This window comes from Pteropus medius, unplaced genomic scaffold, assembly GCF_902729225.1.
Source record: "Pteropus medius unplaced genomic scaffold, Ma_sr-lr_union100, whole genome shotgun sequence".
Taxonomy (NCBI): Eukaryota; Metazoa; Chordata; class Mammalia; order Chiroptera; family Pteropodidae; genus Pteropus; species Pteropus medius.
The window spans coordinates 13,653,549-13,680,537 of record NW_024355205.1 but is presented as its reverse complement, the minus strand read 5'-3'; the positions used below and the strand labels follow the sequence as shown (position 1 = coordinate 13,680,537).

The 26,989-nt window shown below is 42.1% G+C and overlaps 1 protein-coding gene across 7 annotated transcripts in view; it reads left to right on the top strand.

Annotated features, from left to right (window-relative positions):
- The window catches only part of SCHIP1 (schwannomin interacting protein 1), a 133,902-nt gene that overhangs the window by 10,467 nt on the left and 96,446 nt on the right, over nucleotides 1–26,989 (top strand). For 5 of the 7 annotated variants that reach the window (XM_039857446.1, XM_039857448.1, XM_039857443.1 and 2 more), the window contains exon 2: nucleotides 12,942–13,640. In XM_039857446.1, coding sequence (XP_039713380.1) covers nucleotides 12,960–13,640 — 681 coding nt within the window. In that variant the 5' untranslated portion in view covers nucleotides 12,942–12,959. Of the gene's footprint in view, nucleotides 1–12,269; nucleotides 12,429–12,563; nucleotides 12,735–12,941; nucleotides 13,641–26,989 lie in introns of those variants that run through there. The other 2 variants (XM_039857447.1, XM_039857445.1) reach the window with 2 other exon arrangements.

The window sequence follows — 26,989 nt, the reverse complement described above, 5'->3', positions numbered from 1 at the left end:
GAAGACTTCAGCAACTTTTGTTTATACCTCAAGACTCAATTCAAGCATCATTCCTTTTGGAATGCTTCCCTGAGCTGTCCATATTGAGTTAAATGCCCCCTGTAATACCTTTTTTTCATTGCACTCTTTGACTAAGTCCATCCTAATTCTTTGAAACCAACTGCAGTCACTGATATTCTTTGTTTCCTTTTTAGACCATTAACTCTTTGACCTCTTTCAACTCTTTCTTCCCACCACTCAACCCAGTACCTGCACATAGTAGGTATTTGAATGAATGAGTAACTGAATGAACAGAGGAATGGATAAATGAATGCTGCTGTCTCCTTAAAGTAGCATCTCCCTACCTGAGGGCCGTCTCCAGTGCTCTTGGTCCTGGGAAGTCCCTCCAGTGTCTGCCTACTAAATGCCCTCCTTAACCCACCTGACCCATCTGACTCTAGTTGTGACCTGATTTTCACTGTCTCGGCTTTGTCCTTTCTACTTGGTGTTTCATCCAGGCGAGTGCTTCCTAGAGTGTGGTACATAATAATTTTAAGGTGATATTCAGACAAATGTCTTTTGACAGTCTTGTATTTACATTCATATATATATTCAGCAAGAGGAGGAGAATGAGCACATAAAACCTGTGATTTCACTGAGAATATTGCTCAGGACGAGACAAAGGTAGTTAGTGCGACAGTAATCAACTTTATCCTGGACCTCATACATCATACATCAGGGGAGAAGTGCTCAGGCATAATCATAACTGTTCCAAGCCTTCCATAACTGAATCCTCGCCCAAGCCCATTAGAAGCAGACAGCCAGGAATTACCAATGGGAAAGGACTCCCATACTGATTTCCACAGGCACCTCTGTGTTTTATTCAGTGATATGTCGAAATGTCTGGAAGTTGCTTTAAATGTATATATACACTTAAATATAACAGATAAAATAGTCAAATATCTTTTGAGCTGTCCAACCATATCCTCATGCAAGTTCAGATTTTTAGTGTGGGTTATATAAAAACTGACAGATTCTTTCACTGATGTGGATTCTCATTTTTGTCAGTAACTATCAATTAGTATATCCAGCTATATTGATCAAAAAGTTTCATTCTTCTCAGTAACAAATTTATTTTCAGCCATATACTTTAAAAGTCAATTTGATTTATCCTATTTATTGTTTGGCATTTTTACTTTAGATTTAAAACAATTTTTAATAACATCGTTTCTATAGACTTTACTATATTTTATCAAATCTAATATACCATTGATAGGTAAAACACATCATTATTTTATGTGCTACTATAAATAACAGAGATGTTGCCAATTATAATTGCAAGATGCCATTGATTCTAAAACACAAACCAATTTTAGAGGTGTTAAAATTATTTCTAAAAGTGTGTCTTAAACTTGAAATACAATGTATATACACTTCACTTCTATTTTATTTATCATAGTGATATTCCATTTATCATAGTGATATAAAGTTTCCTTTTTGAATGACTTTAATTTAAAATAAGTCTATTTAAAGAAAAGTATGATATAAGTAAAAGTAGAGGTGAAATATAGTACGGCAAAATCCTGGAGGTGGATTGTGACTTGGCCTAACTACCTAGGCCCATATACTGCCTTGGCCTCACCTGCCAGTTCAGGTCAACCTCACCGTCCTTCAGCACCCACCTAGCTCCTCCGCTAAGATCCCACCTTAGCTAGGTGCTCAGATCCCACCTAGCTCCTCCGCTAAGATCCCACCTTAGCTAGGTGCTCAGATCCCACCTAGCTCCTCCGCTAAGCGAGGGAGAGGAGTTTGGGCAATTACACCTATGCTCAGGTTAAGGAAAGTGGCTGTAACTCACTGAAGTCATTGTATGAAAGTGAAAAGAAAATTCCTAGAATTTATATTGGAACAGTCTGGACTTGCCTGTAAATAACAGCACACTCTGAGGTTCAGAGGTTTCTGTTTTGTTTTAGTTTTAACCCATTCTCCAAGAAGAGAGAAAAAGAGCACTGTAGTCTGTTACTGGGTAATTTATTTACTAATAATGGCTAACTAAATACTAAACACTCAGTTTCAGTGATAATAATAATAGATTTACCAGTTGAAAGTAATTATGAATAACCTGAAGCAAAATGTATTTCATTGAAAAAGTACAGAAGTAGCTAATTTCCTACTTCCAGAATAGGGAAAGTGAAGAGAATTATTTCAGATGGAGCTAGGAAAAACTATTGAGTTTCCATGGGAAAATGCTGTGCTTTTGTACACAGTCTGTTTGGCTGTTGAAGTGGATTCATGTTCATCGTGCTTTCAGCTGTCCCTCTGTGTCAAGTCCAGTCTTGGACTGCTAGGTGCTGTGTGCGACATTTCCCCGAGAGCCATCCAGAACCCTTTGATTCACTGGGTGCTTATTCTTGAAGGTTATTGTGAATCGTTAACAAGAATGCAATAGAGCAGGAGGTCACAAGTCATAAAGGCTCTGCTGCTTGCACAGAGTCTGTTTTTGCAAACTTAATTTTAAAGATTTTAATGTAGGTGTAATTGAGAAGATAAACTGAACACATATGTATATCCTAATAAAGGTATTCTTCAGTCAGCAAATATTCACATCATATTAAGCATCAATAAACCTATTACAGTATAATAAAAAGAAAAGCTCTTATAATAGAAGATTATTTATAGGCTATCAGTTATTACTATAATTTAAAAAACATAACTGGTAACAATAAGCAAAATTAATAATACTGGAGATGCAGCTGTTTCCACTCACTTATACTAATAATACTAGTAATGATTCTATATAGTAATGTCAATTGAAAGCTAAACCTCTTCCAAGTTCTTGTTTAACTTTATGGCTGTTTTTGTTTATCAGATCATTGCTGCATATTTTATAAGAGCTATTTCCTGGTATTCACAAAAGTTATTGACATCATACACTATTCTGAAATGTATTCATAGACTAGAATAAAATTGTAAGTGTAACCTGGTTCAGCACCCTTTCTCCAAGGAGATGTAGTGGTCAGAAAACCAAGTATATTTAGGAAGTAGAATCACTGGGACTTGGTATCTTAGGGCAGGTTCCCTAGAAGCAGAGCTTGAGACAGAGATTTGGGTGTAGGTGGTTTGCTGAGGGATAAACCTGTAAGGAAGTGAGAGAAGCAGGATAGGAAAGGGAAAATTCCAAAGATATGGATCAGATGGTCTATCCTTGGCCTAATGAAGGAGAAGGGATAACTTGCAGCATAGAGGAAAGCTGTGAGCTTCTGTGGCTAATACAGCAGCTGGGGGTGGGTGTAGTGTCCAGGAACAGGAATCTGCTTGGAGCACTAACAGCACTAAGTACATTTGGTGATGGGGGGCGGGAGGACAAGAAGAGGGGGACAAGGATGGCTCCAGGTTTGTGGCATGAACAAGTGAATAGATTCTTGTATAAAACAACAATACTCCCTTCATAATGCCAAAGAAAGAAATATGCAGAAGAAATATGAAAAGATTCTGCATTTTAGAAATAAAGACATTTTTCTTTACTTTTACTTCCTGGGTGAAAAATACTAACTTCTTGACATATTTGTCTATGATTGGTTTTCCATTAAATATATATATACTTTTTTAAAAGTTTGCTCTTTTAGAACTTTCCCATTTATTCTGCTTCCTGTTGAAAGTAGATGCAGACTGGTTCTAGTACTCTGATGATGGAAGATTCACCTAGCTACAATCCCAGCATTATGGTAGTTATTAATGAAAAAGTAGTTATGCATTATTCTTACGCATTGATCCTTCAGTGTAGAGGTCAGCAAACTGGCCTATGGGCCAAATCCAGCTAGCAACCTGTTTTTATATGGCTTGAGAACTAAGAACTTTGAGAACTAAGAACTAAGAATTTTTAAAGGGTTGCTTGAAAACTTAAAAAAATATATGTGCAAGATATTGTGTCACTCACAAAACTGAAAATATTTATGATTTAGCCTTCTATGGAAGAAGTCTGCTAGCCCCTGCTTCATCCATTCTGACCCCAAACTTTTTTTCAGAAGCGTGCTGGCTCAATCTATATTTTGAAAGAAAATCTGATATTCAAAAACTTAAAATTAGTGAGTGATTTATGGAACCATAAAATTATTGTTTTATGAAAGGCTACATTACAGAATTTATATAAATAAATTCTAAGTCATCTGAACAATTATTTTAAGGGACTTCTTTGGCAAATTCAGAATCATTCATTTTAAGTAAAATAATTTGTTCCCTGTTTCATAAAACTATTACCACCTATTTGTGGTTATTGTAAAGAAATTGAAAAACACAAATAGACACAAATGTAAAAAAAATCACCTGAGATCTTACCAGCCATGATTAATTGCTGTTAACATTTCACTACATCTTTTTCTAGGCATATCCGTTTAATTTTTAAAATGTGGATCACATTGTATGTATAATAATATACCCTCTTTTATGCATTTACTGTTATAATTTTAAAAAACATCTCATTTGACTGCATTTATTCCACAGAATGAATATGTCACAATTTATTTAAACATCTTTCCATTTTTTGACATTTAGGTTGAAGCTAATTTTTCACCATTGTAAATGCCACAGTGAGCATCTTTATGCATAAATCTAGATTTTCGTTTCTGAGTCCTTAGGCTAAGATTTTTAAAAGAGTAACTATTGTCTCCTCCTCCCATTCTGTCCCTGTCTTTCTTACAAACTCATTCTTATTCTCCAAGATTTATAAATTATGGAGTTCCTCAGGGCTAGAAACTTGGCCTGTTCTATATTTGTCTCCAGATGAGTCTCTTATACCCAAAACTTCAAATGCCGTCTATGTGCTGTAACTCCCATGTTTACATTTGCAGCCCCAGGCCTCTCTTCTAAGCTCCAGACCTACATATCTAAGTACCTACTTGTCATCTCCACTTGCATGTCTTATACCATCTCAAATAGAAAATGTCCAAAGAGGGACTCAGTGTCTTCTCTCCTTCTGCTCCCCTTCCAAAACTCTATCCTCCTTATTGTCCATTTTAATAAAGAGACATCATCTTTCTACTAAGTTCCTTATGATACGAACATGGAAACCATCAATGACATCTCTTTCCCTCACCACCCCCATCTGTTCTGTCACCGAGGCCTGTTGATTCTGCAAGCCAAACGTATCTTTAATACGTCTATTTCTCTCCATCTCCCCAACCCCTCCTAAGTCACCTTCATCTTTTTCTTGGACTGATTATTATATTTGCTTCCTAATTGGTTTCTTCGTATCCAGTTCTGTCCTGCTCTGTCCTACTATCTCCTTCTCAATTCTCCACCATGGAGAAAGTTTCTAAAAATGTCAGTCTGCTTTTACGACCCTTAAGTGGCTGTTAGGAGAAAGATTTTAATAGTAACCCCTCCTCTGGCCACTTTTCCCCTTGCTCTCTTGCTTCAACCTGGTGGTTTCCTTTCATCTACTCAACTGTAGTAAGTTTATTCCAGCCTCAAAACCTTTTCAAGATGTTCCCTCTGCCTATAACACCCTTCCCTCCCTCTTCAGCTGATCAAACCCTTTTCCTGATCCCTCCCCCAACACACACGCTACCTAAACACTCTCTGGGCATTTTATGAGTCTGTTTGGGTACTTACTACAAATTGTAATCTGAATTGTTGTGTATTTTTCCCCTGAAATATCTGTTTCTTCACTAAAGTTCCATTTTAGGAAAACAGTGTCTCTTTCACCACAATATCTCCAGTGCCTGGCATGTAGTAGATACTCAGTAAATTTGTTGAATAGTAACAGGTCAAGGAGTATAAACTTTGTACAGACATTTAAAACATATTATCACATGGTATTCCAGAAAGTTTGTATCAACCAATTTATAAACCCACCAGCAGTTAATGAGTGTTCCTTCAATCATACCCATCCTGACATGGAGTATTATAGTTTTAAACAATTTTTAAATATTTTTATAGGCAAAATGTTACCTCAGTATTATTGAAATTGTGTTTAACTACTGGTGAGGTTGAACATTTTTCATAAATTGATAGGCTCTTATATATTTTCTGTGGTTTTTAAATTCATGAAATGCTGCTTTTATTGAACCATTTTTGTTGGGATATTTTGGAAGTTTATTTAATTATTTTTCTGCCTATAAAGCACCACCACAAAACCTACTTAACTTCATCTGAAGGTGTGGGCAGATTTGGGAAACACTGCTCCTCCAAATTTATGTTTAGGCATTGATATTCCTCCTTACCTTGGGTGATCATACGATTTACCATGTAAAGTGGGACACTTTTGAGAATGAAGGAAGGCGCCATTAATAATTATGCCAAAACGATATGTGTAAAGCAGGACCATCCTGTACAAGCCAAGATGTATGTTCTCTCTAACTCGTTTTCATGCAGACTTAAAACTTTGGGACCGAGAGCTGAGAGCAGAGGTCCAAGAGTGGTGATCCAAGGATAAATTGAGGATAAATCTGCTTTTTGTTTTGAATTTTAATATGGATGCCTTTGTGCTGTACTGTTCAGTGACACAGTGACTCACCCTGGGACTCCCTGTCACCCATGCTGCCTACTTCACTCATTTACCTCACCCTCGGAGGCATCTAACAATTTTGTACAACTCTCCTTTCATGATGAGGCCAGTGGCCCAAAGAGCTGCAGAGAATGTCTTGCCTATAAATGCAGAGCTACTGAGAGGCAGAGCGTTGAAGAAGTTACTCCTATTCCACCACGCTGCCTCCTCCTTCTTCACCCCCACACTCATTCCTCCTGCTTGCATTGTACCCACAGTGCCGAAACTATTTTCCGATTTTCAAATGCTTCCGAAGTTATGTCAATAAGTAACCAGAACAGAGTTCGTCACTCCCTAGAGCATCCTGGGAGGATGCTCCTCTTCGACGAGGATAACACATCAAAGTACGAGGCCTGCAGTTTCTGAGGCAGTTCATCTTGCGTTGGGGTTATGTGCACGTGGGTTTCAGTGCCTATTGCTTCCCTGGTAATGCTTCCCTGAGCTCACACAGCTCATCTTCAGACTTTCCCATGTTTTTCCTAAATGTCCTTTTATGTAATAATTTATACCCTTCATTGAAGCTCAAAAACCAAATTCACACTTCTTACAGACTTGCATTTTCAAGAATTGCTAGAAACTTAAGGAAAGTAGACTATCATGTCAGAAAACTTATAGAAAAAGAAAGACTGGGAGAGTTTAGGTAACTTGAATTTTTGTCAGTGCCATCCAATCCGAGGCGTGACTTTATTAGGAAAAGAACAGCAGCCTTCCTCTTCCTATTTTGTCAACAGAGAACAAATTTCCTGCAATGGAATTCCCAAGAGCCTCTGGGCTGTCGTGCAGATAGTGCACTGCACAGCTCCAGGGGGTGCCACTTACGTTAAATTTCATCTATGAGAATGGTGCCAAATTGTCCCTCCTGTCAGGGACCTGTGGTGCAATTCACAATCCTCCTGGCACTGTACAGGGCACATTCTGTGCGGCCATATACTGAGGACCTGCCTGACACTATCTCTGTGACCTTTCTCTGATAAAGACATTGTCCCTTTGCTGCAGTTAGAGCTGCCTCATTCACCAGTGCCTACGGATTTTTCAGGGTAATCTTCATTTCAAAGATACATTCACCCCCGTTTCTGTAAGCACTGTAGTATTTGTCAAGCCAAGTGTCCTGGTTTCAGGTTTAGAAAATAGGTCATTGGAGCTATGCTTTATGGGCTGAGATTTTGCCATTTTATTTTTATTAAGGAAAATGTAGGAAATAACTACAATCTCATGGTTTGCTAGAGAATCAAAACATTTAAGATGTTAATGTTTTTTAAGGGACTTTTTTTTATTAAAGTATAGTTCCGGGGATAGGTCCTATATACACCTTAAATAATTTTTCTTTCTTTCATTTACAAAGTACCTATGCATACAGACTAATAAGTTAAGATCAACCCATTAGCTCTACAGAAATAAAAGAAATACCATGCATTGACTCTGCCTAATGGAGAGAGACCTCAGTTTTGAATTAGAGGAGAAACTAACTCGTGTCTTGCAACAAGGAAGGTGATGAAACCATTCAGAGACATTTTATACTATATTTCTCATAGTGTCTAAGACGAAGTCCAAGGGGTCTTTAAGTCGGAAGAAGCCAACTTAAAGTTGGCTTCATTCACTTATACATTCATTCAATTAATTCTTATCATTTGCTTAACATGATCATTCAGTCCAGCCCCCTTCCTGAGGAAACTGAGGTCACGCAGCTCATTAGAGACAGGGCTGAAAACTAAGCCCAGATGTTGTACACCCAGGACGCTTTGCCCACAGTGCTGTTAAATATTCCCACATAGTTACACTCAGGTGATGAAATAGGAGAGCATCTGTGTATGTACTGCATGTGACTTGCATGTAATTCATGTAATAAAGATGAAATACAAACCCAATTACCAGCTATTTCTTTATTATTCTAAATGCCACGACTTAGAGAAGGTTCAGCATTAGGGCTAATAACTTCAGGATTCATTTGGGATTTTGCAAATAAATCTTTTCCCCACCTATTCATATTCCTTCTGATTTAAATATTTCAATCATGTCTTTTCTCAAATGTTGCCTTTACAGATTAAAATCCTATAAATAGCACTGACCCCTGAGGAACATGCTCTCATCCCTATGCTTTGAGTATTATTCCAGACAGTTTCCTATCCGTGACAAAAATAAATATCCCAATCTTATGGTGACTACTTTCTTAAAAGATTTATTTGGGGGGGGGGGAACTTAAGGCATGTAGTTTATAATAATGTGAAATTTCAATTTCAGAGTACAGACTGAGGTGTCTGTACTCTGCCTTTACACAATGAAATCTCCCAACTTGTTTAATACTGCTGAACTTGTTGACAGTCGAGGAGGTCCAGCTCATGCGAGCAGAGGAGAACAGCTGCTCTTGCCAGCTGCCTTCTTCTCTGCATAGACATAACAACTGCCCAAGAAGCCTCTGCAGGGCAGGAGCCTGGGAACTGGTTTGAGGTTGCTGCAAGGAGACCCTTCAGATATGCTTGCTTGGTAAATTCATCCATATGCAGCCAGGCCAAGGGATACTGAACTTTAGCTGAGCTACTAAGATCAAGGATCCTGAAACCAAACTACCTAGGTTCAAATCCTGGCTCTGCCACCTAATTTCCCAGCTTTTTGACATTAGACAAGTTACTTAACCTTACTGTCTTCGTAATCCTCACCTAAAAATGGGGACGATAGTTTCTTTATAGGGTTTTTGAGGATTAAATGAATTAAATGTTATTATAATTAATAACTCTAGCCACAAATAGTGATGACACTCCTATTCCATTCTAAAACAAGATAGAAATGGCCCCACCCTTCATGGAATTGAGTTTTTGGGGGGCTTTTTTGCATTGACTCATTTAAGAGTTGTAAAATCAATGTAATAAGGTATGACTAGATTTTGTTTTAGATGAATTAGAATAGAATTCTACAAAATAAGAGTTTTATGTACTTTTTTTTTCAGTTACATATGTTTTTATGTGTGTGGGACCTGAGTCTTGCTATAAAATGGATTTCTTGACTAGTAGAGAAGATAAGCAATTAAACAGCAACCTGGATAAAGTATAGTAAGTGCAGTGGGTATCATGGAAGCTTGGGAAGGTCACCTGACCCCATCGGGCAGATATAGAGCATCAGGGAAGCCTTCCAGGAGGGGGTGACATTTAATCTGAGACTTAAAGGATGAATAGAAATTTTCCAAAAGAACTTAGGGCAGGAAGCAGTTCCTTTAACGGCAAAGAGAAGTATTGGAGGGTTTTAATGACTCCTGGGAGAGACTTGCTCCGATTTGCATTTTAGAAAGGCCACACTGGCTGCTTGAGAAGAATGAGCTGCTTGAGGAGAATGGGCAGAGATAGTTGGGAGACAGTTCAGTAATTTCAGGACACTGGTCTAGACCAGGGTGGGGGCAGTGGGTCTTTAAGAGGAGCGGGACTTGGTGACTGATGGGGGAAGGTGCTGGTTTGAGGTGACTCCCACTTGACTCACATCTCTGATGCATTTACAAAGGCTGCAGGGGACAAATCTAAGTCTGTAAGCCCCCAAGCTCCTAACTTGAGGAGATTTTCTGTAAACAGGAAGACAGAACCTTTCGCTTTGCAAATCTCTTCATCCTGCTGGACATATCTGTAGACTGTTGCAGGCCTAGGCGTTGGCAGGGCTTCCTGTTCCAAAATGGGATGGTTCTTGGCAGGTGATGGAAAGCTGGAAACAGAATGGAAACTGAGCTAGCCAGGCACCTTGCATGAAGGGAAAAAAAAAAAAAAAAAGGAAACCTGGTAATTTCCCATCTGATACAGAATATCCGGTCAGAATATAATTTAAAAGGACAAATAATTCAAAGATGTTTCTATTTGGCTTTGAAATGCCATGCATTTTTGGCAGTGGATTTACCTTGCCAAATGTTTTTCTAAGGCCTCATTTTGCATTCCCTCAACACAAACCATCTGGGCAGCAGAAGAATGAGCCCAAGCCCAGGAGGGAATCTGGGTGGGTGGTTGAGGAAGGTCCTAATATTTAAAATCTGACTGAGACCACAACCCTCCCATATCACCTCAGTTGATCAATACTTATCTGTCTACCTGTGTCCTGCTCACAGAGCAGGGAGCATTTTCTGACCTAAGTCTTGCCAAGACACATGGTGACTGGAAAAGCAGCTATCTGGTTCCCAGCGTATAATGCTTCCTACCCACACTGCTGAACACTTACAGGGCCACCTCCATCTTGCAGAGGGGCAGCCAGCCGACCCAGGGCTCTGCAGCAATCTCAAAATCAAACCATATTTGGAGCACAAGGCAGGCTGTTTACAGATGTTACGGCAAGACATTCTACATTATAATCGGTCCTGTAAAGAGCCGTAAAGGGGCCGGAACAGAAGGCCCCCTTTCCTGTTATTCACGATTGCTACTTCCAGACAAGTCCGAAGATTAGCTTATCTTCCCTGGCTCAGGCCTACCTAGGAGAGGAAAGAGTCTCACTTTACTGATACCACTTAAACAAAGGGTCTTTGCACCAAGTCCTCATTAGGATGTAGAAGAAATGTGGGGGTAGCAGCCACTCCCTACAAAAGAATCCCAAGCATTCCCCTTGCCTTCCATCTGGCATCTGGACCCTGCCAAGGCAGGGTGGTGGCCTGGTCCACGCTAGAATTCACTGGGAATAATTAGTAACAGGCCCAAATCTGGACATTCAGGGAAACTGGTTTCCCTCAATCCATTGTAGAAATAAGCGCTGTTTTTCTTTTTCTCTTTTTACCCTATCCCCACCCCAGGTTTATTGAGGTATAATTGACATATAAAATTGTTAAGATAGTTAAAGCGTACATCATGGTGATTCGAGATACATATACATTATGAAATGATTCCCCACCCCACCCCCACCCCATCTAGTTGAAATACCCAGCGCAGGTTTCTATGACTCAGTTTCCTGAAAAACTGAAGGACGCAAAGCCAGCGAATGTGTCAGGAGCATCTCAACTGATATCTTCCTCTTCTCCTACTTTAAAGTCTCCTTGTGATCAAAGGGGACTTTGGAGGCTCCCCCAAACCATTAAACAGATTCTCCACCATCATGAGAGGTATCAGTCGCATCTCACACTTACCCATCCATTCCCCATACACACACACACCTCTCTGAGGTCATCCTTAGCGTGCAGCTGGGAGGGAAGGAAACGTGAGCTAACGCAACAGGTTCCACCCACAAGCCTGAACTTGGAAGGGGAGATGACAGGGCGACTGGAGGTGGAAGGGAAATGATGGTGCATGACCACCGAGCCACGTCACTAAGGCTTCCACATGAGCTTGTGTATGTGCGTGTGTAGGAGAGGGAGGTCCTTCACGGGGTCACTAGGGGACTTCCGTGTGGGTTAGAAGGCGCCAGACCCGCGCTTTGGGATGTCGGTCGGGAGGCTTAGGCGGAGTAACGAGCCCCGCAGAGAGGGTTTGACGCGCGCCCAGGAAATATGAGCGTGTCTGAGGTTTAAAATTCACCACCTTCCCCAGAACGCAGCCCCTGCTAGTTGGCCGGGTCTGCGCCCCTAACACCCCGCGCCCCTTCTTTCGGGCCTCTTCCCGGCCTCTCCAACCCCATCCCCGCCCGGCCTCCCGCCTCAGCCTGCTGCCGCGAAAACCGGGAGAGCGGACTGCGCCGCGCCCGGCCGCCTCTGGGCATGCTCGGTGGCAGGACCGGCTCCGCCGCCGGGAGGGCGCGTCCTTCCTCCCCCAGGGCGGCGGCGGCGGCGGCGGCGGCGCCTGCAGCGACTGTAGCCCGGCCCCAGCCCGGCACACCTTTGGGGGCGGCGGGTGGCACCCTGACCGCAGGAACCAAGAGCGCCCCCGACCCCGAGCCTTCCAGCGAGCCGAGGAGGGGCCGGCCGGGGAGGCGCGGAGGCGAGAGTGAGACCTCCGAGCTGCGGGCGGCTCCTTAGAAAGTAAAGCTCAGCCGGCGAGCGGAGCAGGGTTCCCCGCCGCCGGCGGGGGCGGGGCGGGGCCGGATGGGGGTGGTCTCCGCGCTGGAGCGAGGTGCGAATTTAGTAGCCGCCCACCCTCTTCTCAGTCCCCGCCCCCAGAGAATTAGAATCTCCGGGAAAGTGTCTGGTTCTCAGAGAATCCTTGGGGCGGGGTGCAGGGGCGAGCCTGGCGCAAAATGGTTAAAACAAAGTCCATGCGCGCCCCGGGGTCCCTCTTAAGGAAAGTGTGCGCGCTGGTGGCTGGGCACCCCGTTTGCTGATTTGAGGGTTAGTTACCTAGAGGAAGTCTGGTTGTGGCAGGGGAGGCGGGTTGGATAAGGGATGCCTCAGACTGCTGTGGGCTCCCGCCCCCGGGCCTTCTTGCGGGGTGCACCTCCGGCCAGGAGGGCGCGGGGCGCGGGGCTTGGGCGTTCGCGGCGGGCGGCCAGAGCAGGCTCGACCAGGAGGCTCACTCTTTCTGCCTCCTCCCCCCAGGATTACCGAGAGGATGGGATGGATCTAGGCAGTGACGCCGGCAGCAGCAGCAGCAGCAGCAGCCGCGCCAGTTCGCAGTCCAACTCCACCAAAGTGACCCCTTGCTCCGAGTGCAAATCCTCGTCGTCGCCCGGGGGCAGCCTGGACTTGGTGTCTGCCCTGGAGGACTATGAGGAGCCCTTCCCAATCTACCAGAAGAAGGTGATTGATGAGTGGGCGCCAGAGGAGGACGGGGAAGAGGAGGAAGAGGAGGACGAGCGCAACGAGCGAGGGTACCGGGATGACCGCTGTCCGGCCGGGGAGCCGGGGGACGTGAGCGCCAAGACCCGCAGCGGCGGCGGCGGGAGTAGGAGGTCCACCACCGCTATGCCGCCCCCGGTGCCCAACGGCAACCTCCACCCGCACGACCCTCAGGACCTTAGGCACAATGGCAATGTGGTGGTGGCCGGTTGGCCGAGCGGTTCTCGGGGCCCCCGCCCGGCGATCCAGAAGCCCCAGCCGGCGGGGGGCCGGCGCGGCGGCCGGGGCCCGGCCGCTGGGGGCCTCTGCCTTCAGCCCACGGACGGCGGGTCGTGCGTCCCGGAGGAGCCCCCGATGCCCCCAATGGACTGGGAGGCGTTGGAGAAGCATCTGGCTGGACTGCAGTTCCGGGAGCAGGAGGTGCGGAACCAGGGCCAGGCGAGGACCAACTCCACCTCCGTAAGTTGGCCGGGGTGCGTGCCCACGCGCGCACACACGCGTACACAACCCACACAAGGCCCGCACGCGCCCTCCCCGCGCTCCCACCGGCCTGCGGCCCCATTCATTCCATCCCGAGGCTGGGGGCCGGGCCGGAGAGCCTGCCTTCTGCTCCCCTGGGGTACGGTTGCCCAGTCTGCGAGCTATCTGGGTTTGCTGGATGGGCGGAGTGGAGGGAGGGGCAGCCAGAGGGCAGCGGAAAGTCGGGTTAGTGGAACCGGCGACTCATTTTAATGGAATTACTTAGGGAGACGTGGTTGTGAGTCACTTGCCTGAAAATAAATCCGAGGAAATTCTGGCACCGAAGCCAGTGCCTGCGGGTGATATTTTAAGTCATAATAGTTGTGGCTTTGTCAACCGTGGTGGGTCTCCCTTCGTTGCCACTAATGTCTTGCCCATATATAGGCTGTCCCTGCGCACACGCTGACCCACTCTTCTGCCCACACCTCTGGTCTGGCAGCAGGGTTCGTTCCATCCTGCGTTTAAGCGGATGCTCCTGTATTTGGATGGGTGACCACTCTCCTCCAGGACTTTCTTCCTTTCTGAAACCCGGCCTGTTGTTGACCTGGGGGAACGGAGTGAATTGACCTGCTAGGATGAGGGGGTTGTTTTAGCCTCCGTCGCCTGTGTCTCCTGACTAACTCCCTCTATGGTGAATCTTCCTTGTTTTGATAAGGTGCCTCTTGCACTTCCTCACCGGAGGTCACTGCCTCAATGCAGGAAATCCAGAGAGGGAGGGGTGCTGGAGTGGGGAACGGGAGGGGCGAAAGGAGGGCTGCATGTATAATAAGGAGCTCTGACAGGTTCACACTTGTCTCAATATCTTTTTTGCACCTGAGAGGAGAACAGATAAATGACTTAAGAGAAAGCATCATGAATGTAGCTTCCCGATTTATCACTGTTTTGATATAAAGCAACAGTTGTAATTTGAAATCATTAATGATTTCCTTAAATGGGGCTGAAGGGCCCCGTTTAAACGTACTGCTTTCTGTGTGTGGCAGCTGTGTGGCAGTGTGGGAAAAATGCTTGCTTGCAGGTGTAATTCTTTGGCTCCAGGGCCCTGGGGCTACTGGAAATTGGGTGCATGCACTTCTGACTTCAGGGGTGAGAATGGTAACCGCGTTTCACAGAGAAATTGGCACAGTTTCCATCAGAGAGAGCCCTTGGCTGATAGAGCCCACTAGTTAGTGTTCCTTGGGAAACTACCTATTAAACTAACACGCTAGTTTTAATCCTAGCTTTACCATGACCACTAGCAGACATGGAATCTTTCTATTACAGCCAACATAACTCTTGTACCTTGCAATAGAAAACATCTTTTTTCCACTTAATGCTTGAGAAAAATACCTCATTAAGCTCCCTGGACTTAAACAATGACCTGAAGATAAATCAGTTTCATTTACTATTGCATGACATTTATACATTCCAGGAAAATGTGATAATTGGGTATACATACAAAGTTAGGATTATGGTGACAATGAGCTCCATTATTCAAAAGTTATTAAACGATGTGTTATTGAGCACTCCTGTGTTATATGCCAGATTCGAAGTATGATTCTCAGTGCTGCAGTTACACATCCGTCCATGTGGAACTGGGATTGTGGTAAGGAGAGGTAGGGATGCAGAAGGACCCCTCTGGGTACTTAAAATTTAATGGCTTACTAACGGCCTCCTCTCCCCACCCCCCACATACATACATGCACGTACCCCTGTTGTTTTTGTGAAGACTTTGTGAATCTTTTCTTGGGCAATCTTTGAAACCAAAAGCATCTCTTCACCTAACAAACAATTTGCATATTTGGTTTCTCTCTCCTTCCCCACCCCCCCCCTCCCCTCTAATGTTCCTTTTTTCTCCAAGTCCACACCAGAAAGTTCCATTATTTTAAAGCGTGTAAAAAAAAAGGAAAGTGGAGGTTGCCTTTGAGGTCGTTTAATATTGAATTTTTCCATGTTTTGGTTTGTCTTTGAACAAAATTACTAGCCAATGGCAGTTTATAATAGTGTTTTCAAACTATGAGTTACCTGTGAAATCACTTTAGCATTTAAGAAAGATGAAATGAAATAGAATGTACTATAGTGCATTGCAAGTAGTCACGGTCAGCTCGGCTTTTTAGAACTTTTGTTACGTTTTTATGTATACACGAGGTCACAAGGTAAGATTTATTTCTTAATGTGGGTCGCTGTTGTAAAAGTTCGGAAAACACTGATTTAAATCCTGTTGATTTCTGCCTAGAATAAGTGGGAAATTTATAACCATGAGGACAGAAACTTGGAAGTAAAAAGGAATTGTGTAGAAGAGAAAGCCTGTCTTGGAGTTCTTCAAATCGAATGATATTTTTGCTGTTCTTTAAAGAGTTATGTATAAATACATTTTAACAGAATTATTATGTACTATTGAAAGGAGGAATATAAAGTAAAAAAGAGGAGTAGGTGTTCTTTCACCTATAAAGAGAACCACTAAAGGTTGCCCGTTCTCTTTTGGAATTGAGTGACTGGTTCCTTCTCATCATTCCAGACTCTACTCAGCTCTCACCTTCTCAGAGAGGCTGTCCCTGATCACATTCTCTAAAGTGAAGGAAGGCACGCCACCTCCTACCCAGGCAGTCCTGGGGTCTCTTCTTAGTGCTTATCACTACTTGACATTATCTTGTTTAGTTTTCCTTCATTTTCAATCTCTCTAGAATCTAATTTGAGTCCAGGGGACTTGCCTGACTTTTAATTGCTGTAACCTAGTGCCTGCGACAGTGCCTGGGATGTAGTTTCTCAAATATGGAATGAATGGATGGCTTATGTTACCACAGACTTAAGCCAACCCTCTCATTTTATAGTTGAGAAAACTGAGGCCCAGAGAAGTCTAGTGATTTGCCTTAAGTCCCAGAAAGAAACCTATGAAAGGGGTTTTGTTCTTTATGCTCACATCAGACTAAGTTTTCTTTCCTTTTTTAATGCTTAAAATAATTTGAAATGAGAGGAAGAGCTCCCACTTCCCTGAAAAAACTTAAAAGGTTTCCTAATCACTAGTCCCTTTTTGTACTTCCTTAGTAAAAGGGCAGAAATAAACTAGGAAATAATGAAAATCCCATTACTTTTGAGTCTCTTCTCTCAGATAGGGTTTGGTTTTGATTTGTTTTAATAGAGTAACACTGAGTTTTGCAGAGCAAAACCATGACAGAATTCAGTTCTCCTCGCTCCCTCCAGATCTCCTTTCACTCAAAAGGACGAACTGAGGTCTCAAAAATGTGTTGACATCAGTCGTCCCTAATTTAGGGAATATTTAGAGGTAAATTTAAAAAAAAAAAAAACGCATACTATTTAGGTGGGATCTAAAACCTAGGGCTGACCTTTGCTACTTAGAGGGTTTAAGCAGCTACTCCCTCCTTTGGGGCCAGGTGCCAGGGGAGGGGGATGAGCTTGGATGAGCTAAGGAACTGGTGGTGTCAGAGCATGGAGGTGCCTGAGGAATTCTGAAGGAAACACTTAGGTGACCTAACTTTTGGCTGTCTTCTCAGAGCAGGCTGCTCCAAGAGAAACCTGCATCGCCTCAGGCAGCGCAAACCTCTCTTTGATGTCCCAAACCACCACCTTGATGTCAGAGTCTTGAGGGCTACAAGGTTACTTATTTCGCTGCCTTTTCCCCAGTAGCTCCACTGTGCCTGGCACGAATGCCTGACACAGGTGGGGAGGAGGAGACCTTCAGCCCAACAACCAGGACTCCCAGGCGTGCCCCATCCAGTTGGCCGGCCCTCGCTCATCTGGTATCCATAGGATTCTCTCAGTCCTTCCCTGGGCCTGCACCACCTCAGGTATGTGGCTGCTCAAGGGTCACACATGATTAAGGAGTAAAGAACGATTCTGGGATGTCAGATTTAGAACCAGGGTGGCAAGTTTAAGGGAGTCCTGCTCCCGTACGTTTGTATTCGCCCTGAATTCTTATCTGCCTGCCTACTCTGACGCTGGCGAACTTGGAGGGCTCTGCCGGAAACCTGGAGCTTCTCTTCACGGTTTCCTCTTTTCTCCTGCTTCTCTTCCTGCCCCCTCAAGGGGCTCCCCCACACATCACCACCTGGGGCGGAGGTGCCCACTGCCTCGGTGTACTCCTCTTCCTAAGTGGAATATAATTTTACTTCTTTTCCTCAGTGGTCTTCCTTTGAGGTTTTTCCTCTCCTTCAGGGGCTGTGGTCCTCCATGTTTAGCCTGTTCTGTCTCTGGAAATTTACTCCCATTTTTTCTCCTACTTCTCCCTCCTTTTGATTCTTTTTTTTTTTTTTAAGTAGCTTTATTGAGGTAGAATTGACATACTGCATATACTTAAAATGTATGGTCTAATGAGTTTTGACGTGTATACCTGTGAAACTATCACTAAAGTCAAGACAACAAACATATATCCGTCACTCTCCAAAGTATCTTTGTGTCTCTTTGTAATTCCCCTAGTCCTGTCCCTTGGCAACTACTGATCTTATTTCTATCACTATAGTTAGCTTACATTTTCTAAAATGAATGTAAATGGAATTATATCATATATACTCAATTTTGTCTGGCTTCTTTAACTCAGCATATAATTGTTTTGCAATTCATTTGTGATACTGCATCACTACTTTCTATTGCTAGGTTATGTTCCATTTTATGGATATAGCCTATTCCACTATTGATGGACATTTGAGTTGTGTCTGGTTTCCATCTATTACAAATAAAAGTGCTTGTTACATACAAGTTTTTGTAGAGACATATTCCTTCATTTTTCATGGATAAATAACCTGGGAGTAGAATGGCTGGACCAGGTGGTAGATGTATGTTATCTAACTCTTTAAGAAGTTGCCTGTTTGCCAGAGAAGTTGTACCATTTTACGTTGCCATCGCCATTCTTCTTAATTCAATCACTGTAACCTTGACTTCCTCTCCCACTGGTTGCTTTTGCATCTGTGTCCTTGGGGACTTGTAGGACATCTCTCTTCACGTAACTGGGGTGACTGCTCCCCCATCTCTTCAAACAATGAGAAAGCACCGGGATTACGCTTTACATTCAACCAACGTCATTACGCCCATTGTTCAAAATGGAAAGGACTCATTTTTAAATTAGAGAAGAGGTTTGTTGTAGACCCGACCTGTTTTAATTGCAGTTTTATTATGACAGATGTATTTTTCTCATTTAATGAGCAGATAAGACAAATTTTAATTGACATGCTAATCGAAAGCAAACTTTCCTGATGAAGTTATTTCCAAAGTACTTGAATATAATTTGTCTTTTCATGTGTTTGTACTATTAACTAGTAACAAACTTTAAATTGCCTACATTTCTTCCTAGAATGGTGCTGATTACAGGTTGTTTTCGATGTATTATTCTGTAAGAATTCTAGCCCATGAACTCTTCCACGTCAGTGGCACAGCCAAAGCAGCTTGAATGGCTGAGTAGTTTGTTTCCGTAGTTTCCTGGGCTCTGTTTAAATTACATGAATTCCCATTTTTATAGACTGAAGTAAGAGGTCTTTATTACTCCCACAAAATATAATATAGTAAAGTTTATAAGTTTAATAACTTATATGATTCAGCAGCCTGGGACACAGCAATGAAAACATTCTGTATGGTATGTAGTTATCACTTTTTCCTGTTAGAGGACACTACATGATTGTAGTAATATCCATTTTTTGAAACCATAACCAGAAATTACCAGGACCAAATGTATTCTGTGCTTTGACATTTTACCTTGAAATGTTTAGTGCCCGTTTTGCCTGTTTTTTCTAAATTACGATGATTTGTGTTTAAGAGCTGCAAAGGCTTCTCAGTGCATTAGCATATACTCAGGACTTTAAAGAAATATGGTTAGGTTTAAAAACAAAATAGGTTGCAGGTAAACTACAAGTTCTGGGCCTGTATGTGTGTATTTAAGCTTCCATCAGGTGGTTCATCCTACTGTGGAAACCAGCCCTTTGAAAATGTTTTAGTTGGATAAAGGAAACCTTTGCCTATCAATTGGTCTGCACATAGCATTCATTTAAAACATCCTAAGGAAAAATTTCAGGGTGCATATCTGTAAAGCAGATGCAGACATTCTCATCACACATTTGTTGCTCCTTGAACTTCTCACCACTGACATGGCACCTTCCTCCTTTTCTGGCTCTACCAGAATTTTGAACTCCCGGTCCTTTGCCTGGCATTCTTTATTACTTCACTCTTGGGAAGGTGCAGCGTGAGCCCTTAGCTCAGGGGCAAGTCCAGGTGCTGCTGATCCTGCTCACCAAACCGCCCAGCACTCGCTTCCCCCATACCCTCTCTGATTCAGAGCCCCTCCTTTTGGGGGAAGCTGTGCCTGGTCATCTCAGCTCTGAACAATCTCTCTTCTGAACTTCTGTTCCACTTGTGTACCACTGCCTCATAATTTGGTTTTAAAAGTCTTTTTAGTTTTGAGCGTTTTCATGTTCATTATCATGTTCATTCCTCATGGCATCTGAAAATTGGACAAGGCAGTTATTATTCCCATTTTAGAGATGAGAAAACCCCAGCCCAGCAAAATTCAGGAATTTGCCTAAAGTCTTGTGCCTGACAAAACTCAGATCAGACCTGTCAGTTTCTGGTTCTGGTTCAGGGCTCTTTCAGTGGCATTGTCTTTCTTCTTGATTTCCTTTTTGTGGATATGTTTCTTATCTACCCTCCTCCCCCTCAAACACATACATAATACAGGCATTTCCTAAGGAATAGGCATTTGGTGAATGCTTATTATCTGGTTAGTTAATGTATTTTGTCATTCTTTAGTTCTTAAATTTATTCAAAGCTGCTACACTATAAACGTTCTTATTAGTGCTAATAATAATAATTCCAGGTTCTTTATAAAAGCTTATCTAAACTCTGTAACATTACATTTTCATTTTAAAATAGAAATTTAATTTTACTCCTGGACCTTTGACCCTGAAGACATGAATGGTTTTGTTTTCTTATGTTTGAAATTCCCTCCTAAGTATTTTAACAAAAAGGCCTTTTGCAAATGCTTTTTTAAAGCTGCTTTATGCTCCTTGAGCTGTTAGGACAGGTGATGCTTTATACTGTTGATGATTTATACTGTTAGTGACTGGGAGATTATTTTTGCACACAACTTCTGTAGAAATTCAAGTGCCAGTTATTAAATCTAGCATTTTTAGTAGAAAAGTAATAGGATTTTAAACATAAAAAGGATCTGAGAGGTCATCTCATCAAACCCTCACTATTTTCAATGGAGAAAACAGGTCTATACAGATTAAACATCTTCACCCAACTTCCTCAGCCCAGGCCTGACCCAGCTTCAAGTCACCTGACTCACAATTCCTACTTTTAATGAGCTCTACTCCCCTTCAACTAATACCACCTTAAAAAAAAAAAGTGCTTTCAAAAACTTAACTTGGAAGACAGATCGTCTCATCATTTAAGATCTTGAAGACTGGAAGTGGATTCTAATTTTTATCACTCAATAGACAAGTTTTCAATTTATTGCTTTTTTTTAATTTCTTTTTTTGCGTTCATGTTATCAGACAAATATAAATTACTTTCTCCCATTCAGACTTCAGCTCATCGCTGTGTGTATTTCTACCAACAGAACAGTGCTTTCCCTGGGTTGACAGATTTTTTTTTTTTTTTCTGACATTGCTTCTTTCCCATCTGTACACGACTTTTCCTGGCTGTCCACCCTCTTTTCCAGCACTGAGCAACACGCAGCCTTCTCCTGTCGTGGGGCTAGGGTATGACTGGCACTTGAGAACATTACAAGGAATCACCTGAGTTGGAGGAGGCAGAGAAAGCAGTGGTGAGAGCTCAGGACTTTTCTGCACATCACTTTCGTTTACAAAGTCTGTCCATTGACTGTCAGGGCCATTGTGGGGCGGGGCGGGTGCTGAATTAAGAAAAACAGAGGCGAGAAGACCTTTGTGTGGCTCACCCCACAAGTGGAAACAGATTTTGTTCCATCTAGACAGAGTTTTAGGTGAATATTTTATTAGAAGCCTCAAAAAGAGGGACATAACAAAACCAAGAAAAGACTCGAAAGAAAAGTGTTTGTGGGATTCAGAAACAGCTCATAAGAGTCTCCATGAAGACATCTGGCTTTGTTAGAATATGAGTGAGAATGAGGAATAGAGAAATGGACATCATGAAAGGGGTGATGTGTTTGGGTTTTTATGTCCCCTGTGTTTCGGAGTTTCCCAGTTAAATCTGTAGAGCGAGGCTGTCACTAATTTTTTTTGACGGGTTCAGAATAGTTGTAGTTATCACTGTAACTCTCCTTTGTTTACCAAGTCTCATCAAATCTGTAAGAGTTTGGTTTGATTTGTTTTGTTTTTGGCAACCAATTCACTTTTGTGAATAATTCATTATTTTCCTTTTATATTTGTTAAATAATTATGTCAAATATGTTCTATCACCAGTCTTTATCACTTGCCTTTCTGTTTTCATGCATGCATATACCCAGCCTAATATTATTATCTCCACTGGACCTGTTTTTCAATATTTATGTCATTTTAGGTTATTCCCATTTTTTCCTACTTTTGTGATATTTTCACCATAAAGGTGTACATAACTCGAAAGGTGGCGGTTTAAGCTGGGAAAAGCCCAGGTGATAAGAATGAACTTTCAGTGTTTGTTCAGTTCCAGGTTGATGGTTTTTCAAAAGTACTTGTAAAGTATTTTTCAGTTATATCTGAAGTGAATTTGTATTAAAGCAAAGCTAATTAGAAGTGAAAAGAGTTATCAGTTTTTTTCAGTCTGGTTTATATGTCTGATTTCCTAATAATTACCACTTACATCTGTACATTTTACTATACCCTCCTACATCTCCACCCTCATATTTTATATTTATTTATAATTGAATGACCTTTTTTTAGTATATCCATCGTCAGCAATATCATGTTCATCTTATTTTTTCCCCCCTTCCATCTCTTAGTCTCTCCTTAGTATTTATGGTTCATGGAAGTGATGTGAATCTTTCTTCCTTGGGATATTAGCATAGTATACCCAAAATAAAAGCTTCAGTTTTTATGGACTACAAGAAACAATGCATTAGTCAGCAACTGATTTCTGCAAATTCATTAATTCCAGAGGGTTTTATTGTTCACGTCCTAATAGAGATGATTGATCCTTCAAAACTCTTGTAGAAAAATGTCTTAGTTATACCTAGAGTTGTTTGTTTCACAGAGTATTACAAAAAGCTTTTAATAAGAAAGTGTGTGAATTGGAACAAATTTTCCAGATGATGCTCCGTTTGCCAGGTGGATGGGGCTTGTTTTCAGGGTGCTTGAAGAAGGGCAGAGAACACAGCACCATCTCTATAGCCACACAGCCAAGGCCTCCAGGCAGCAGGTTATCTGTCCTCACTTCCATGGGCACACACCAGCTGATGCGGCCATGTTGGCATACCCTCAGCAGCACACACCCATTGCTTCCTCCTCCTGGGTCCCCCCACTGTGGTCCTCAGCCTGCCTCTGTTTCCTCTTCCACTCCCGTGCAGGTTTACCTGTGTGTGCAGGTTTACCTGTGTGTGCAGAGAACCAATTCAAAGTCCATAAGAAAGTCACTCATCTGGTACTGGGCACCTCTGGTAACTGGGGGCCCTTGCCAAGCCCCTTCAGGGACTGCATGGTAATGGAGAGCCAAGGACAGGCACTCTCCCTGACCAGATGCCAGTAGCCAGGGTTCATTTGCTCGCAAACGGGTTGTAGGCATACCCAGAACAAAACAGCAGGTAAGTTGTGGCAGCTACTATACTAATGTACCTTAATTCTGCTTCCTTCTTGGTTTGCCATCTATGGAAAGAACTTAGCTGTCTAAAAAAGTTTAAAGGGAATGAGGTAATTTCCTCCTAATTCCTAAGATCTCCAGCAATGTTGTAAATTTAGAGTTGAGGTTAGAGCATTAAAAAATAAAAACAAAGCCAAAAAAGCGTCTGTGTTATGAGATGCTTGGCATTTTTAATGTCAAGTCCAGCAGCATAATAGCTCGTATCCCTTTTTACCCACCCAGAGAAAAAGTAATGTTAAATTTATTTTCAAAATAAGAAGGGCCTGGCCCTCTGGGAACCTGGCACAGTGTCTTAGACAAGAACTTAAAGGCTAATCTCCACTCCTATAAAAAGAACATGTTTTCAAATAGTTTCACAACTAACTTAGCCTTCTGTCTTTCTCCTCATGGCATTGGTAGCTAAAAATCATGCCATTTATGAACATTGCAGACAATTTGTTTTTCTTTATGCAATCATACATAACTTTTGGTTCATTTTGACCTGGTCTGACATTTTATTACGAGCAACTGCATCTTGAGTGCCCTGTCCTTTTTATTTCCACTGTAAAGTTGGTTCTATAAGGAGTAAGAGTGAAGACCACCGGGGTTTTGTTTTTGAATACTTAAGTTATGTAACCAGCGATGTCCTGGCCGAGTTATTATCCAGCCTACAGTGGCCCCACAGTCTGACCCAAATAGCCCTTAAAGTAAGATTGCATTCTAGGAGAACAACTTTAGGCAGCAGAAATTTTTAAAAAAGAAAAAAATTAAAACGCCTACTCTATGATGGTATGGTGGTTTCTATATTAGATTTATTGTTCTTATGTTTCTTATGGAAATGCTCAACAAAACAAGTGTACAATTGTGCTTGTACTAATACATAAGTCAGGCTCCTACAGAAAGTCCAGTGTACTGGAAGCCAAGTTAAAATTCTCTTTTGTTAGTAAACAGTCACAATGGGAATCAGAATCTGAAAGCTGGAAGGATGATAAACCCAGATATGTCCAGAGGCTGCGTAGGTTACTAATGAGAGAGCAACGGTCCAGGTGAGCGTGGGACTTTGGTGAACTGGAGGATGTCCCAGGGATAAGGGGCAGCTGTTGTTTTCTACTGGCTGCCTTGTTGCCATGCTAGAATATAGTCTCAGCCTTTTGATACGTCAGAAGCCCAAGACCCAGGCCAGGGTTTTATGAGAAATATCTTGAATATGAAATGTTGGCAAGTAACTTTAAATGAATATATAATTTTGTAGGGCTAACAAACAGATCTGTGGCTCAAAATATGGCCACTGGCCTGCCAGTTTCCCATCGCACACCTAACCCAACCTCCTCATTTTACAGACGAGAAAATTGAGACACAAAGAAGTTAAGTGACTTACTTGAAGTGGGAGTAAGGTGGGTAAGGTGGGGGTAGCTTTCTGAGAGGCCTGATGAGATTCTAAAAATGAAAGATCACAGGGAAGAAAACTCATGAAGGCGTGTTCTTATTTATTGACACCAGTGTAGCCCCCTCCGCCCCCACCTTCATTGCTTAATTTGAAAAAATAACATGCAGAGGAAAAAATAAGAGATACCTTATACGCCTTACTCTATTTCACTTAATTTTTATATATGTCCCATTACTTTAGAATTTACTTTTCTCTTTCATCTTCAAAGCAGTTCCAAAATTGTATTTGTTATTTGGACTCAAGGAAATTTATCATGATTTACTTTTCATTATTTATGAATAATGAAAAAGGAAAATATCTCTAAGAACAGGTTATCTTAAACATAAATACACACACACACACAGTATGATATGTGGCCTCAGTTCTTTTATCTGCTAGAAATTCATCTAGGAACACTTAATTCCAAGAGGTGGTAGCAGGAATGAGTTTTGACAAAATTTCTTGTTGCTAATGGGATCTAATGAACATTGCTGAATTGTATTGAGATTTTATTTAATTGCAGCTGTTACTACATTAATATTGAGGAAGATCTGTTGAAAGTGTAGACATTGGGAAGTTATTATTTTTTCTTTCTTAGAACTACTGGCTCTAAGCACAGTCAGCATAGATTTCAGACAAACGAGACAACTTTGGGGTTTTTATTCATTTTCCTTTAGAAAAATAGGAAACATTGTTCACTTCACTTTTTTTTAGAAAAAGCTTTTTGTTTTGGAATAACTTTAGGTTTACTGAAAAATTACAAATAAGTTCCTGGTATCCTTCACCAGCTTCCCCTAATGTTAACATCTTTTTTTTAACTGTGATACGTTTGTCAAAACTAAGAAATAAACATTGGCACAATATTATTACCTAAGTATTTATTTAGATCTATATTAGCTTTTAAAATGAAAAAGGTGATGTTAAAACTATTCAACAAAGGTAATAAGTAATCCTCATAAACCGTGGCTTCAGGGGAGAGGGGAGAGTTAGGTTTCTTCGTATTCTCCATTACATCCTCACAAAGTCATCCAAGTGAACGTAAAATCTAGGCAAAATTTCTGCCAGTGAGTGTGCTTTGTAAATGCATTTTGAAGATGAGTCTCCTAGCCACTCTTCCAGTCATATTGCCTTTCCTCAGTCCCTCCTGTGTGGAAACTGTGGCTGCCTCTGTGGAAAATTGTCTGTGGAGAAGGGGCAGATGAGAGAGGCAGGTAGAGAGAGAAAAACGCAGGCACACATCCCTGTAGAGGGTGCAGCTCCTTTGATCAGCAAGGGGGAGTGAGCAGCTGTCTTGTGAGCTCCCAAGTAGACAGAAACTACGGGCTCGCCCACTGCCTGCCTTCATGGGGGCTGTGGACAACCACAGCTCATTTGCAATATCTGAATCTTTGTGTGCTTATTTTTTAACTAGAGAGTCGCTCTGCAGTTTAGGAGTTCACTTCTTTCCAGTTAGGATTCCGGTGGGATTGCAAAAGCTCTGTGAGCGTGTGGTATGAAAGTTGCGACAGAAGGAAGTAACAGTTGACTTCAGAGAGCTGTAAGTGACCTGGGGGACAGACACCACTTGAGATATAAAATGAGTGCTAAGTTATAAGGAACACATTTGGGAGATTTCACGGATCAGAAATGGTAAGGAGAGAGGTTTGAGACTTTTGCAGGAGTGCAAACGGAAAGGAAGATGGCATATCGGAATGTTCGCTATTAGTTGACTGATTGAGTGATCTGAATTTGAAAAGCTAAACCATGAATTAGCACCAGTCCTGGTTTTGTCAGCAATAGAGGGATGTCCCCATGACTCAGTGAATTCTCATAAAGAAGGTTTCCTGGTTACTCATTCTCTGCCTTTGGATGGCCTAGTTTGGCTGACAGGATCAGTGATTTCCTCCTAAGGCTCATAAAACTTTCCCAGAATCCTTTTACTAATTACGTGTTAAATGTATTGTGGCTTATGATACTACTACATGTTTCTTTCAGCAAAACCCATGTAATCACAGGACATATGGGCATCGCCGACCTCTGTGTTCTTAGGTTCTGCCGCCTATGGTGGGTGTTCATGGGTTTTGCGCCTGGCGTGAGTTACCCTTATAGCTTCCAGGTTCCTTTTAGGGCATTACTCCTTCTCTGCTGTGTGTGACTTTGGTGGGAGCGTAAT